The following is a 14795-nucleotide window of genomic DNA, read 5'->3' as shown; positions in this document are numbered from 1 at the left end:
GTTTTTGTTTGTTTACGGGGAGGTAGTTGCAAATTCAAACATTTCTATTGTTTACATTTGTTTGTAAAGTTACAATGATCTCAACCGCAGATCTAACATTAATCGGACGGTCTCTACCGTTTGTCGCGATGTGAGTCGCAATATGAGTCTTGGGAACGCGACCCTATATATATATATATAGGGTCGGGTTCTTACGACACATATTGCGACTCACCATTCAGCCGTTCGATATTCGTTAAATCTACGGTCCAGATCGCGACTTGATTTTAAAACGATGAAGTTTCTAAATTTACAACTACCTCCCCGTTAATCCTTTTTTGATTTCAGCTCCTCTTCTCATCGAAACACATCGACTTCATCTTCTCACTTCGATCTACTGAAACGAAGATGCTTCTTCCTCATCTCTCTCACTCTCTCTCTACAATGTTTCTTCCTCATCTCTCTCTCTCTCTCTTGACAACTCTCATTCCCTCTCTCTCTCGATTTCTTTCGGCGATTCATTGCGTCTGTTGGAAAACGAAGACGACGACGTCGACAACGACAAATCTGCTCCTCTTCGACATCGTCTTCCTCATCGACGGCGATCTACTCCTCTCAGATTTGCGATGGTTCATTTCTAAACGGCTTCTCCTGACTCTCTCCCTCTCTCTCTAACTCGTTCTAAAGAAACCCTTAATTTGATTTTTATTATTTATTTTTTTTTTTTTTAATTTCATGTTCTGCTGAGTTTTTGTGGGTTTTGGCTTACTTTGGATCTGGAATTGATAATGTGGGATGGTTAGGTAGGAAATTGAAATACATTTATGAATTTTAGGATTTACTCTTTTGAAATTTTGAGTAATTTTTTCAGTTTTATATCTCTCCTTTTGTGTGTGCTTTGGTTTGAATATTTCACGTCATTTCTGTGGACATATGGTGATTTTTTGTTGAATTTTAGGGTTTCATACCCAATTTTAATCTGGGTTTGGTTTTCTGAGTAGATTTGGTATCTATGGGTTCTTACTTTCAATTTAAGAGATTATGGAAATGTTGCATGATTTTGTGATTTTGATGAGGTTGCATTCTGGAGGTTTCCTTCAAATGTGTTCTTTTAATGGGGGGTTAGTGTTTATATTGTTTGTATTTTTCTTTCTGATTTTGATTTTCTTTCATTATGGTTAAATTGATGTCTTCTTAATAAATTTCTTCTTTTTTTTCTCCCTTGGCTTATGGTGTAAAATTTACTGAAATTCTTTAATAATACATTTATTTGAATTGAGTTTCTAATGCAGAAACTTGGTGGGTTTAATAAATTTTAGATTTTTCATAGTTTGTACAACCTGAGTTTGGTTTGTTTGGTTCTCTCTTATCAATGCTTTTATAGCTTTACTTGGATTTTATGGGATTACAAAGTTCTCTATTGCTCTTGTTTGGAACTAAGATCAATTTCACAATTGCTGCTCTATTTAGTGTTAGTGAGTGGACAGACCAATCATGCTTGTCAAATGTGTAGGTCCTAGATATTTGGTCAACAAAAAACTATACTGCAATTGTGTATATTGAACTAGTTTGCTTGTGTATTAATCCATTTGAGTACAGTTTGGAGTGTCATCTCATCCTCATCCTCATCAAAGTCTTGTATAAAAAATTTGGGGTCTGTTGAAGGAATATTATTCCTCCATTCAATCCAATCTAAATCATAGTTCTGTTAGTTGAATTTTGTTAATTTGAATATCATACTGAATCAAGTGTGCATTGCTTGCCTTTTTCTTTTTTTTCCTTTTTCAATCTCAAAAACCTCAAATTGCATTCTAATTTTTTATTCTATCACAGGTGGATCTACGGTACTTCCATGAACATGGAACATTCATGACCGCAGTTGCCTTGAACCAGTCCCTTGCAGTTGATCTTTTAGCAACCATTGGCACCCCTATGTGCACCATCTCTATCAACTGAAGAAGAGTGCTGGATTGGTAGAGATCGTCAGAAGGTTCTCCACCAATGAAAACACATTCACAGTTGGAGGGTCCTTCGCAGTCGATCCTCTTACAGTGGTGAAGGCAAAGCTCAACAACCATGGGATCCTCTTACAGTGGTGAAGGCAAAGCTCAACAACCATGGGATCCTCTTACATTGGTGAAGGCAAATTGAATGCTTACACCATATATTGTCATTTTTTTGGAGTATTCTTGGTTAGAGATGCATTTGTAATATCTTATACCTTTTAGAGAGGCTTTGTGTTTGGTTAGTCTGAGAAATTATTAATTGTGTTTTCTATTTCAAAAAATTTATTTGTAATGGAGGTGCCAGCTAGGTTAGTTAGTTGGAAGTCTTTGGGTGATCATTATACCATATAGATCTGATGGGTTTGATTCCCTGTCAGCACCGAGTTACTGATCTCACTTAAAAAAGTTATTTGAATATTTGACATTTGGACTGTGTTCCTTTTTGCATGTATTTGACGTTGAAGTTAGAAAAGTATAATTTCAAAGTAAGAATGTTAGATTGAAAGAGTGAAAGCTGATATAAAATCACGTTTTAATGATGTTTTGATTAGAAAATTACGTTTGTACATATGAACTTGTATACTTGAATTATATCTATGCACAAGCAAACCAAGCTACACCAGTAACTGGATCGGATTTTGCAATCTTGAATTCATAGCTTCTTAGTTTCGGATACCATTTTTTAATTAGTTGGATTGGTTTCTGCGAGTTATGAAATGGGTTAGACTTGGAGTCTTATGTGCGCGATCACATGCACAGTTGGATGATATCTTTGCCCATGAATGTTTGGTCAATCATTTGTGGACCTTATACGCAAAAGTTCAAACTTGAACAATCTTCTTTCCTGCAAAGGAGGAGACATGAAAAAAGGAAAGCATACAACAACTTTACCCTTAAAACTCTACCTCAAGCTTTCAAAATATTAGAATCTAAACTTTGTTTTAGAGCAGTTCCAAGAAATCCAGGAGAAACACTTAGAAAAAAAAGGTACACAGACCAATTCCAAAGGTTCTTTCGTTAGAACAACACACAATACATATTTTTTTGACTAAATCCAAGGGCAATTTGATAAATAAATTACATAACACAAAATAGCCACTAAGCATTTCTTTGTACTTGTACATTTAACCCTTCTTTACCAGCCACAACTACCTAAATTATGCTTTTAGAGATGTAATGCCATCAGGCTCATCTGTTGCCTAAGGACGCCAATACATATGCGTAGTTGTATCATCGCACTTACTATTTCCAACTGGCCAAGGTCACCATCACATATACCTCCAATCTCTTAAGGCGTCATCACACTTTACCACGAGGGAGCCATCGTCATGTCTTGGAGATGCCATCTTCATCATCAAAACAAGCCCACTAGGGCACCATTGGCATGAATAAACCTGCGATTGCGAGAAAAAATGTGAAGGCATTCCTCAATTGGAGTTTCCGTCGACAACTTGAACTTGTCCGGTAGCTATCTTAAGCCGGTGCACTTCACTCTCAACGTTTCATTCAAAGCTGTAGAAACACCAAAAGAGAAGAATGTCCGCTATAAACACTCACCTTGCTTAGACTTATTTGTAGGAAATGAATCCACTACATAGAAAAGAAAAAGACAAAACTCAAAATAATACTGGAAGAGCAAAAACTACAAATATATATGAACATACAGTCGTGAAGATGAACAGACCATCTCGTAGATGTGCTTGTTGTTCCATGGCTTCCAAACACAGTTTAAGTTCCTTGTTCTCAGCAGTCAAACCAGTGGTGTCTCTCTACATCATAACCAAAGAAAAAAGCAAGAAACTTAAATGATTTTTTTGTTTGTTTGTTTGTTCTTTCTTTCTTTTTAACTTTTAGGTGGGTAACAATTAATCAAATCCCTTGAAGGTTGCAGCATAGCATCATTTGGTTGAAAAGCAATATCATTATAGGAGTTCAGATGTTTTAGACTTTTAGTAACTAAATGTATGGGGAAAAAAAACTTAAGACAATATAAGGAAATATGTGATAACAAAGAAAACTTGAATGGACAAAACATTCCAAGCTTGAAAGTCTCAATTTAGAATATCAATAAGATGAGTTAATGGGGGCTTTTGAAAGTTACCAAACTTGTTAGACAGTATTTCCTTCATCAGTTCTGGTTCAAACACAATCAGTTTAGGAGCTGTCCCATATCAGAATCATTCTCTTAGAAAAGAAAATTAAATAATAAAAGTATGCATTTCCACACCTTAAAGCTTGTAGGCTTCAAGAGTATTAAGGAAGAGTGGAATTCACCATGGACATTGACTAGCCTAGTCAAGGATATCAAAATAGCTATGCGATGGTTTACATCGGTAGTGCTGGAGTTCGAATGGAGAGAAACTAATAATGCAGCAGATTGGTTAGCGCTAAGAGGGTGAAAATATTTGTATTCTTAATTGTTCGAATCTTCCAAGGGATTTGTATGATATCCTCTTGGAGGATATAAATTTTTGTTTCGTTCGGCATTAGTAGCTTTCAATAAAAGGGTGGGACCCTCTATAGCCTCAACTTACTGATAATATAAAAAAAAAAGTACTACCTTCAAATGCCTGAAATTGCATATGAGTTATTCCAAGTACCATCAATCAATATGAAGTTTAAAGTCTGATCTCTCATCATTTGTGAGTAGGATCAATATGAAAGTTACCACCCTGTTGAACTCAAAGAAGCAATGGACTCATTTTGAGAAAATCCAAATCACTTGCCATTGATGTAAACATCCTCAACCACCTAACATAAATCCAAATTAAGAAAAAAATGGCAACCATATATATGGTCTAAAGGTTCAACTCTTACTTAATTGTTGAGTTTGAGCGTGAAGCAACGAGAAACACAGCTCCCATTCCAGACACACCATTTGAATTCTCGATGACCATAAGTCAAGAGAAAAAAAAGAAGAAATTTATTCAGAAGACATCAATTCAACAATAATGAAAGAAATCAAAATCAGGAAGAAAAATACAAACAATATAACCACTAACCCCCCATTAAAAGAACACATTTGAAGGACACCTCCATAATGCAACCAGATCAAAATCACAAAATCATGCAACATTTCCACAATCTCTTAGAATGAAAGTAAGAACCCATAGATACCAGAACTACTCAGAAAACCAAGTAAAGCTATAAAAGCATTGATAAGAGAGAACCAAACAAACCAAACTCAGGTTGTACAAGCTATGAAAAATCTAAAATTTATTAAACCCACCAAGTTTCTGCATTAGAAACTCAATTCAAATAAATGTATTATTAAAGAATTTCAGTAAATTTTACACCATAAGTCAAGGGAGAAAAAAAAAGAAGAAATTTATTCAGAAGATATCAATTCAACCATAATGAAAGAAAATCAAAATCAGGAAGAAAAATACAAACAATATAAACACTAACCCCCCATTAAAAGAACACATTTGAAGGAAACCTCCAGAATGCAACCTCATCAAAATCACAAAATCATGCAACATTTCCATAATCTCTTAGAATGAAAGTAAGAACCCATAGATACCAGATCTACTCAGAAAACCAAACCCATATTAAAATTGGGTATGAAACCCTAAAATTCAACAAAAAATCACCATATGTCCACAGAAATGGCGTGAAATATTCAAACCAAAGCACACACAAAAGGAGAGATATAAAACTGAAAAAATTACTCAAAATTCCAAAAGAGTAAATCCTAAAATTCATAAATGTATTTCAATTTCCTACCTAACCATCCCACATTATCAATTCCAGATCCAAAGTAAGCCAAAACCCACAAAAACTCAGCAGAACATGAAATTAAAAAATAAATAAATAAATAATAAAAATCAAATTAAGGGTTTCTTTAGAACGAGTTAGAGAGAGAGAGGGAGAGAGTCAGGAGAAGCTGTTTAGAAATGAACCATCGCAAATCTGAGAGGAGTAAATCGCCGTCGATGAGGAAGACAGTGTTGAAGAGGAGCAGATTTGTCGTTGTCGACGTCGTCGTCTTCGTTTTCCAGCAGACGCAGTGAATCGTAGAAAGAAATCGAGAGAGAGAGGGAATGAGAGTTGTCAAGAGAGAGAGTGAGAGAGATGAGGAAGAAGCATCTTCGTTTCAGTAGATCGAAGTGAGAAGATGAAGTCGATGTGTTTCGATGAGAAGAGGAGCTGAAATCAAAAAAGGATTAACGGGGAGGTAGTTGTAAATTTAGAAACTTCATCGTTTTAAAATCAAGTCGCGATCTGGACCGTAGATTTAACGAATATCGAACGGCTGAAATGGTGAGTCGCGATGTGAGTCGCAATATGTGTCGTAGGTGAAAGCGCCATCGATCTGCGAGATGCGCGGATCCGCTTTTGACCCTTGAGGTTTGAGAGTCGCCACCTAGTTATTACGGTCTAGGAACCGGATACTGACTCTAAAAAGATAAAGAAACTAATCTACTGAAGAGAAAACGGGTTCGGGGATCACGTTACGGGGTTGGAAGATGTTAGGCACCAACCCCTCCCAACTAATGCCGGTCTCTACTTATCCCAAATAAGACTGCATTGCTAACAAATAACCTAGATAAAAATAATAATAATAAAAGAAAGTTTACCTTTGATACGTAAAGATCTTGTTCCCTCAGATCCGACAAAAACTGCTCTTTGTACCGTACTCCTTGCTTCGTTCTGTCTCCGGATCTGATTTCTGATCTCTGAGGCAAGGTATCTCTTTTTTTTTATCTGGATTCTTCGAATTTGTTATCGATTTTGAGGTGTTTTTGAAGGGCTTTTAGGCGTTTTTTAGGCTAAAATCGAAGTATGGGTGTTAGGTAATGAGTTGGGACTTCAAAACTAGGGTTTATGGGAGGCTAGAGGGACTTTTTGACCTACTTCTCTTGGGATTTATGATTTGATACGAAAATAGGGTGTGAGGACCTCTATTTATAGATTTTTTTAAGGGTTGATTTAGATAGCTTTAGTGTTTGATTATAACTCTTTTAATTATAGTTATGTTTTAGTTTGAATTGTTTTAGGTAGAATTGTGTTTTAATTAGAATTGTTTTAGGTAGAATTATTTTTTAGTTAGAACTCTATTAGATAGAGTTATTATTTAATTAGAATTCTATTATGATTTTGACTTTTGGTCTTATTTGATTGACTTTTAATATTTTGACTTTAGTCTTAATTGATTGACTTTTATATCTTTGACTTCAGTCTTGCTTAATTGACTATAATTTTGACTTTAGTCTCACTAGATTGACTTTAAAATTTTGACTTTAGTCTTGCTTGGTTGACTTTGATTTTTTGGAGAACCCCTCTCTATTATATCTTTAATTCTTTGGACCCCCAAATGGAGGGGTCCTTAAAGAAATATCTCACGAACCCTCAACAATTTTACTTGAAAGCCCGATTGATCGATTTTTTTAGTTCAAAATTTTAAATTAATTTCATTAATGTTTCACTTTAATTATTTAATGTTTTATTTATTAATTTCAAAAATTTTAATTATGAAAATTATGAAATTACCGTTTTACCCCCGGAGAGGACTTTTCACGTTTTAAGTCGATTTTTAATGTTCTAGGATGTTTTAGAATCGATTTTTCGTAAGGAATTCAATGGAAATATTAGTTTGTGTCATTTATGAAAATTTTCATGTGAAATGGTCATGAATTTTATGAGGGGTATTTTCGTAATTTTGTCGAATTTTGTGAAAATTGGTGAAATGATTTATTTGATTTCGATTTGTTGTTTTATATGTTCGAAAGGATTTTCCTAATCGTAACGTAAGCTCTAGGGATATTTTAAGGTTAGGGGTATTTTGATAATTTGATCATTTTTAGTGATTTTTATCGTGAAACTTCTTTTTGGGTCTGCAAGATGATGATTTCTATGTTTCTGGAGTCGTATTTTCCTAGCGTAGCGTGGTTTCTAAGGTTTTGTCAGTTTGAGATACCTCATCCGGATTTCTGAAACATTTCTGGTAACAAAATAAAGTAATGGAATAAACATCCATCATTGGGAATCATTGCGATCGGGTTGACGAGTTGATTAATCAGGCGAGTACAAAAATGAGGTGTTTACAGTAGGAACCCGACCCATATATATATTATTGGCTAATTGTTAATGGAACGGATCTGAATCTTAATTGAGATCCGATACTTATCACAAATCCGATCCGATTCGAATTGAATCGATACCGAATCAGCCCGATCTGATTCGTATCCTAGTCATTGACAGCCCTACTCAGTCGCAAACTGCCTATTTATGTCTATTTAGATAGGTAAAAAGTATTTAAATAAAAAAAAATATTTCGCGTCAAAAATACAAAACTCAGTTGACTCAGCCGAGCTCTCATTAAGTATAAAACGCAACCCTCATCGAACTCGCCCGTTCCGATCCAGAAAACGGGTTTTTGAACCCAAAAATCTGATATAAAAGACAATTTTAGGCTTTAATTTCTCAAGAGCTGTAAGTCTGTAACAGTTAGAAACAAAGAGAGAGAGAGGTCGAAGAGAATGGAGAAGGGAAAGGGTGTGGTCGTGAACAGGAGATGGGCAATCGATTTCACAGAGAATTCATCTCTTTCAACTCGAGACATTCCAGATCCTCTTGGGTACACTCGTGCTTCTCAAGATCAGGTATCTCCAATCTTGTTTCTTGCAGTTTCGATGCAATCGAGAACTGTTATTAATATTTATAGGGTTTCAGTTAAAATTCAATTTTTTTTTCTGGATTTTTGTTTAGGATGATTCGACGGTCAGTCGGCAGAAGAAGGATTCTGAGGCGAATTGGAAATCTCAGGTTTTTTTTTTCTTTGCTATTTGTTTCGAATTGGGATTAGGGTTTGGTTTTAATGTGCTGTTTCCAACTTGGGTTGGAGTTAAGGTAATTTTTTGTGTCAGTTATATGTTTCTTTGAAGTATTTTTGAGAAGTTTTGATGACGTAGATGTTGTGTTGTGGTTTCTGGCAAATTTTTTTTTTCTGTTTTGTGTCAGTTGGTTTCTGGAAATTTGAGGGGCGAATTTGTGTTGGGCTGTGCTAGAATTGTTTGGGGTTGTGGACTTCAGATCAAAATATTAATATGTTGGATTGTAAACCCTTGAGATATGAATTTAAATAGGTAAAAAAATGGACTGACATGTATCTTCCGAAAACATAATCCAGGTAAAATGACATGATCTTAACCTTGTGAGTAGTAATAAATTCTAGGAATTGGTTTTGGTGATCCCTGCAATTTGCAGTTCATTGTATTTTTTGTAATTAGAAAATAAATTTGCAAAATTAGTACCTGTTTTAGAAATGGGAATAGTTTGTATGGCGCATCGCTCGGAAACTCTTCTATGGAGGGAAGTGTTTACTTTGATATGTAGTTGGATATCGAAAACATTTTGGACTGGTCGTGTCAAAATAGTTGCCTTAACCACGAAATTCCCATTCTCTTGCATGTTTTATATTCCCCCAATGGTAGTTTGTTTAATGAGTGTAAAAAGATGATAAGGCATAGACCCATAGCTCAGTTGGTTTGACACATTGCAATTCAACTTTGAGGTTGTGGGTTCAAGTCCACCTTACTCATAAAAAGAAGAAGATGAGAGATAAATCGAGGTCCTGGTGTTCAGTTCCGGAGGAAATTGGAAATGATGAAAGATGCATCGAAGGAATGGAATAAGGAAATATTTAGAAGGGTTGAGTTGAAAATGGGGCTTGTATTAGATAGCAAATATCGACAGACTTGAGAAAACAAGAAACATGTCCACGGAAGAGTTCAGGAGGAGAGTGGAAGCTAGAAAGGACCATGCATCCCAAGCTGAGAAAGAAGAGGTCAACTCGAAGAATAAATCTATAGTGCAATGGCTCAAGCAGCGAATTAAAATGGATGCTTCTACATGAAAACACTAGACATTGAGTGAACCTCTTATCCAACATCATTATTGAGGGAAAATGATGGTAGAGGACATCAATATCAGGGACATAGTGGTCAATTTTATAAGAAACTTTACTTATGGACCAACTCCAATGGTATTAATTTTGACTTAGTTAAATGGTGTGCAAACGAGTTGTTGGGAAGGCTATTTGGAGAGGAAGATGTGTTGCTAGCTTTTAGGAGTCTGAGGTGACAGAGTCTTGGGCTTGACAGATTCCCCATTCTACTTTCTAAAAGTCGTCAGACCATTATGGGTAAATATTTTATGGAAGTTATTCATGAATTATGGAAAGACTTTTTGATGGAAGGGATTAATGCATACTTATCATGTTAATTTCGAAAATTGATGGGATTAAGCAACTAAGATGCTTTGGATCTATTGTCCTTGTGGGTAGTGTGTACCAATTTTTTTCCAAGAGGCTCTCAGCTTAACTTAGAAAAAGTTACGGATTTGATCATTACTTCTTTTCACGGTGCTTTCATCAAGAATGTCCAAATTTAAGATGAGATGCTCACAGAAACTTAGTGTAGTCATATAGGATTTGTTTCAAATCCTATAAATGTTGTGTAAGCTCGACATGGAACAGACTTGTGATCATGTCAATTGGTCTGCTTGGATTACATGATGAATAGATTTCGCTTTGGTGTGAAATGGATAAAGATGTCTTGTCATTGCTCTTTTGTCCTTGTAAATTGGTTGCCCACTTTGAACCCAACTTCATTTGCTAACTACTAACCCAATGCCTATAAAAAAAAAATGGTCACCCACTGATTTTTTTTCTAGAAGCTCTAGGGGCCTTAAACAAGGCAACCCAAACTTAGAATCTAAAATTAAAAGTGGATATCTTGAGACAAAAAAAAATTGATAAATCTGATAAAAAAAATCAATTTAAATTTACAATCCATTACAAAATAATCGAAATGCAAAGGGGAACGAGATAGTTCTATCCAAGATTATCTTTCTTTATTTGTGTTCATTATGGTGGTGGAAGCTCTGGGCAAGATGGCCGACAGGCCGATAGAGTTGTCAGTTGCGGAACTGATCCAAGGGTTGGCTATGAATAAGAGGCTAGTTATTTCTTATTCAAATTTGCAGATGATACATCTTTCTAATGGAGGCCACCAATGTTCAATTGTTGTTTTTGAGATTTCTTAGGAGATATTTTGAAGCCATCTCTTGTAAGGGTGTCAATGGGAAGGGCCTGGTTGGGCTAGAGCCTTAAAGTGACCTCTTTTAATCAGGCCAAAAACCTAACCCAAGCCTGACCTATTTATGAATTGGGTCATGGCTAAGCCTTTGGAAAAACAAATAAAGCCAAGCCTGACTTGATTCCATTTGAGCCAATTTGAGTTTTTACCCATTGAAAAACCTTGGTATTTGGCCTCCGAGTTTTAAGGCTCATTTTTTCAAGACGTGCTGGCCTATAATTGGCAGTGAAGAGGACCTCGAATTAGTTCAGCTCGGCTCGTCCTCGTGCCCGACGGAGAGAGAGAAAGGAAGCCTGATTGAGTTTGTTCAGACATGCAGGGATGTCTTTGCCCGGTCCTACAAGGATATTTAATATGTAAAAGAACCAAATAGGTGAGCGACATTGAGGAGCTGGTGGCTTGCCTGGGGTGTCATTGGGAAAGCTTCTTTCTGTTTATCTAGAGCTCTGCTTATAGAGCCAAATCTGATTTTGATTATAGAGTGCTTTGAGAAGAGACTGGTTTCATAGAAGTTCTTGTCCAAGGGAGGTAAGGTCACTTTGATCAGTAATATATCAGTAAGCTTGCCAATATATGTTGTCTTTCCTTTTTGTTTCTAGTGGTGGTTGATAATTGCTTAGAAAAAAAGAAAGATCAGGAGGTTCCTTTATGATGTTTTGGGGAAAACTTAATTATATCGTCTTATTGAGTGGGTTCAATTGTGCATGCCCAAGGATAAGAACTTGGCCTGAGGAAGATCAAGGATGTAAATGTGGCCCTTCTAGGGAAGTGGATCTTGTGGTATGGTGAGGAAAAAGAATTCTCTAGAGGAGGTTTGTTGATCAGAAGCATGGTATCTACGTTTACAAATTTTTCTCTTTTCTTTTTTCCTTTCGATAGTTACATTTGTAAATTTAGATGGTGAAGTTATGTGGACTCCAACCAAATGGAACTACCTGTGCTATGATTGTCAACTGAAATATGACACTGAAGTGTATCTCCTAATGAGATTAGTTTCTATTTTGTGGAATTTTCTATTTTATTTGAACATGCTATGATGTGCATGCTCCTTGATGTTCAGAACAGATCTGCATTCTGTATTTTCTACTTTGACCCTCAATTTTGAAGAAACTCTGCAAACCATATCATTTAGTTTTTTGTTTATGCCACTCATGCTTATATATGTAGGTAGTGATCAACTGCTTTCACACATCTTTTCTTTTAATTTTTTGCATGTGATATTCTTCAGATCTGCCTATTGGGCTATATTTTGTTAAATGAGGTTTAACTAGCTTCATATTTTCAGGTTAATTTAGTTTGACTTGATTTCCAATTTTCGTCCAAGATGCTCCTGATGTGGCTATCTTACAAAATATATGTTATTCTATGTAACCTAAAGTACAAGTAGTTAACATGTTTTCGTTTTCCGCATGAATAGAAAGCTTGGGAAGTGGCCCAAGCCCCTTTCAAAAATTTGTTCATGATGGGCTTCATGATGTGGATGGCTGGAAGCACAGTCCATTTGTTTAGCATTGGCATCACATTTTCAGCTCTTTGGCAGCCCATAAGTGCCCTTCAAGGGGTTGGGAAGGGTATGACATTCGACTTAAATTACTTTATTTAATATTTTCTGTTGTTTTGCTTGGAACACATGCCTTCCTTTCTGTATGGAGTACTATTGTATTGTTTGGTTAGATTCTCTTGGATTGAAAAACTATCTTAATTATGGTAATTCATGGAACATTTAATTCTATGTAACGGTAACTCTGCTTTCAGCAGTTCACACATAGAAAATTTACATATTTGGTCCCTTAGATTGAATTGTCAATTACAGCTATAAATATAATTTATCAATTTTCTGATGAATCAGCTTACCATGACTCCAGCTCTTGATTCAGTCTCTATGGGCTTTCTCTGCAATCTCATGGCCTCCCCTTTTTGGCCTACCATACCTTTAGTGGCCCATGGCATGACTTCATTACACCCATTTGAAGCATTCTGATAATTTAACTGGTTCTTCATTTGACTAGATGCCATTCTAATACATTTAGTAGTTTTTTTACTTCCAATTTTGTTCCTTACGATAATGAGCTAAAATTGGGGCATCTTTTTTTTCTTTTCTTTTCAAAGTATCTCTTCTTATATCAAACTGACAGGTAGGAAAACAATCATATTCGACATGGGTTGAATAATGTGCCCTACTTTAATATTTCAGACATGTTCTTTTGCTTCCTTTCCTGATTTGTGCTCTCAAATTGTAAAAGATTCAAATGGTTGAAATGTTACAAAGCAACGTTTTTCATCTTTTTGCCTAAATATCCACGTGATTCCGGCATGTTTATTGTCTTTTGCCATGCAATTCATCCTCTGAAGTAATATCTAATCTTCCACCCCATTCATAGCAATGTCAATTTGGTTTTGCAGTTTTTGAGCCTTACAAGGACTCGAAAGTAGATCTTATTGCACCCAAACTACTCTTCATTGCCCTGAACTTGGCGGGTCTAGCATTGGGTGTTTGGAAGGTGAGAGCCACATAATTATCCTGTTATTAATGCAACACCATGTTGTGAATGGACCTAAACCTTTGCACTTATGGTTTATTTGATCTTTGACAGCTAAACTCTTTGGGCCTTCTTCCAACACATGCATCGGACTGGGTTTCATCCTTACCTCCTCCTCAGGTACGGTTTTCCCTTCCTGGAGTTAATGACGACTTGCATGTAGATTCCCAGTGTCACAATTATCTTAGATTACTTATGTTTTCCAGAAACTTTTTTGATCCCTGGAGTGTCTTGACTTGAACTGTTAATCATAGAGAATAAAATAAAATATTTTATTGCCACACCAACTTTTGCTAATGCCACCCCAATGCATATATGAATCACCATAGAATTAGCATACATCTTGGGGGTGGTGTAAGCAAAAGTTGATGGGGGCAATGGAGAAGCTCTCTAAAATAATAGAAACAAGCTAATTTTTGTTCAATCCCTTTGTAGGATGTTGAATATTCTGGTGGGGGTCTTCCACTCCATTGATGGTTGCTCAGTCTGTATGGCCACACTGGAATCAATTCGGCGAACAGGCACGAGAGAAAGAATGGGAAGCAGTGATCTTCAATGCTCTTGGAGTTGAATATTGTATCATACTTTGCTCACCATGTGGAAAGAATTGGGTTAACCTTAATTTTTATTACATTAAAACACGTGGTAGGGGTTCCCTTGGATGATTCAGTACTACTTCCACATTATTATTATTTTTTTTTTCGGAAGTTTTAAAGTAAGGCAGTGACACGTTTTGGTTTTATACATTTCTACCATTGAGAGTTCATATATGCTTAGGTCTTCCTTTCGCTCTTTTAGGACCTTCAATTTGGATGTTTTGTTTAACTGAAACTGTAATCAGTCTTAGTTGAATAATTTTCTAATCACGCTTTATTAGTATCATATTTTTTCCTTCTAAATTATGTCTTATTGTAGTTATTCCAACACTTCTTGAATGTGTTTGTTCTAATTTGATCTTTTCTAGGTTTTTCCATTGATCCATCTCTCTGGCCCTATTTATTATCTTCCGCAAGATGAAATGGGTCACAGGTGCATGTCAAATTGTTATTTGACCATAATAAGCTAAAAATAATGATAATAATTATAAATCCACAGGCTTGAGCTTTTGCTTAGCTAATTATTCCTTTTGGAATTTGAAAAGTACTTGGAATGAAATTAAACTCCTTCAG

The 14795-nt window shown here is 35.8% G+C and overlaps 1 protein-coding gene and 2 long non-coding RNA genes across 4 annotated transcripts; 2 read left to right on the top strand and 1 right to left on the bottom strand.

Annotated features, from left to right (window-relative positions):
- Positions 1-226: 226 nt before the first annotated feature.
- On the top strand, positions 227-2277 carry LOC147392773 (uncharacterized). The gene is made up of 3 exons (XR_015182449.1): positions 227-608; positions 1813-2080; positions 2122-2277. It is a non-coding gene; the product is annotated as an uncharacterized LOC147392773 (long non-coding RNA).
- Positions 2278-2985: 708 nt separating this feature from the next.
- Positions 2986-5870, bottom strand: LOC147392772 (uncharacterized). Of its 2 annotated transcripts, none has more exons than XR_015182364.1 (4): positions 4803-5870; positions 4546-4665; positions 3670-3754; positions 2986-3497 (listed from the first exon to the last, which is right to left on the bottom strand). It is a non-coding gene; the product is annotated as an uncharacterized LOC147392772 (long non-coding RNA). The 2 variants fall into 2 exon arrangements; XR_015182363.1 differs by having other exon boundaries at positions 3050-3497; positions 4546-4657; positions 4803-5868.
- Positions 5871-8402: 2532 nt separating this feature from the next.
- On the top strand, positions 8403-14368 carry LOC147392771 (ER membrane protein complex subunit-like protein). The gene is made up of 6 exons (XM_086455483.1): positions 8403-8590; positions 8697-8753; positions 12504-12657; positions 13490-13587; positions 13681-13746; positions 14062-14368. Exons 1-6 carry the CDS (start codon positions 8468-8470, stop codon positions 14098-14100), a joined length of 537 nt encoding a protein of 178 aa, XP_086311609.1. The 5' UTR covers positions 8403-8467; the 3' UTR covers positions 14101-14368.
- The last annotated feature ends 427 nt before the right edge of the window (positions 14369-14795 follow it).

The sequence above is a fragment of the Akebia trifoliata genome, chromosome 10 (genome assembly GCF_017979445.1).
Source record: "Akebia trifoliata isolate Shusen 1 chromosome 10, ASM1797944v1, whole genome shotgun sequence".
Lineage (NCBI taxonomy): Eukaryota > Viridiplantae > Streptophyta > Magnoliopsida > Ranunculales > Lardizabalaceae > Akebia > Akebia trifoliata.
Note: the sequence above shows the minus strand (reverse complement) of the source record. Positions and strands in the feature narration are given on the sequence as shown.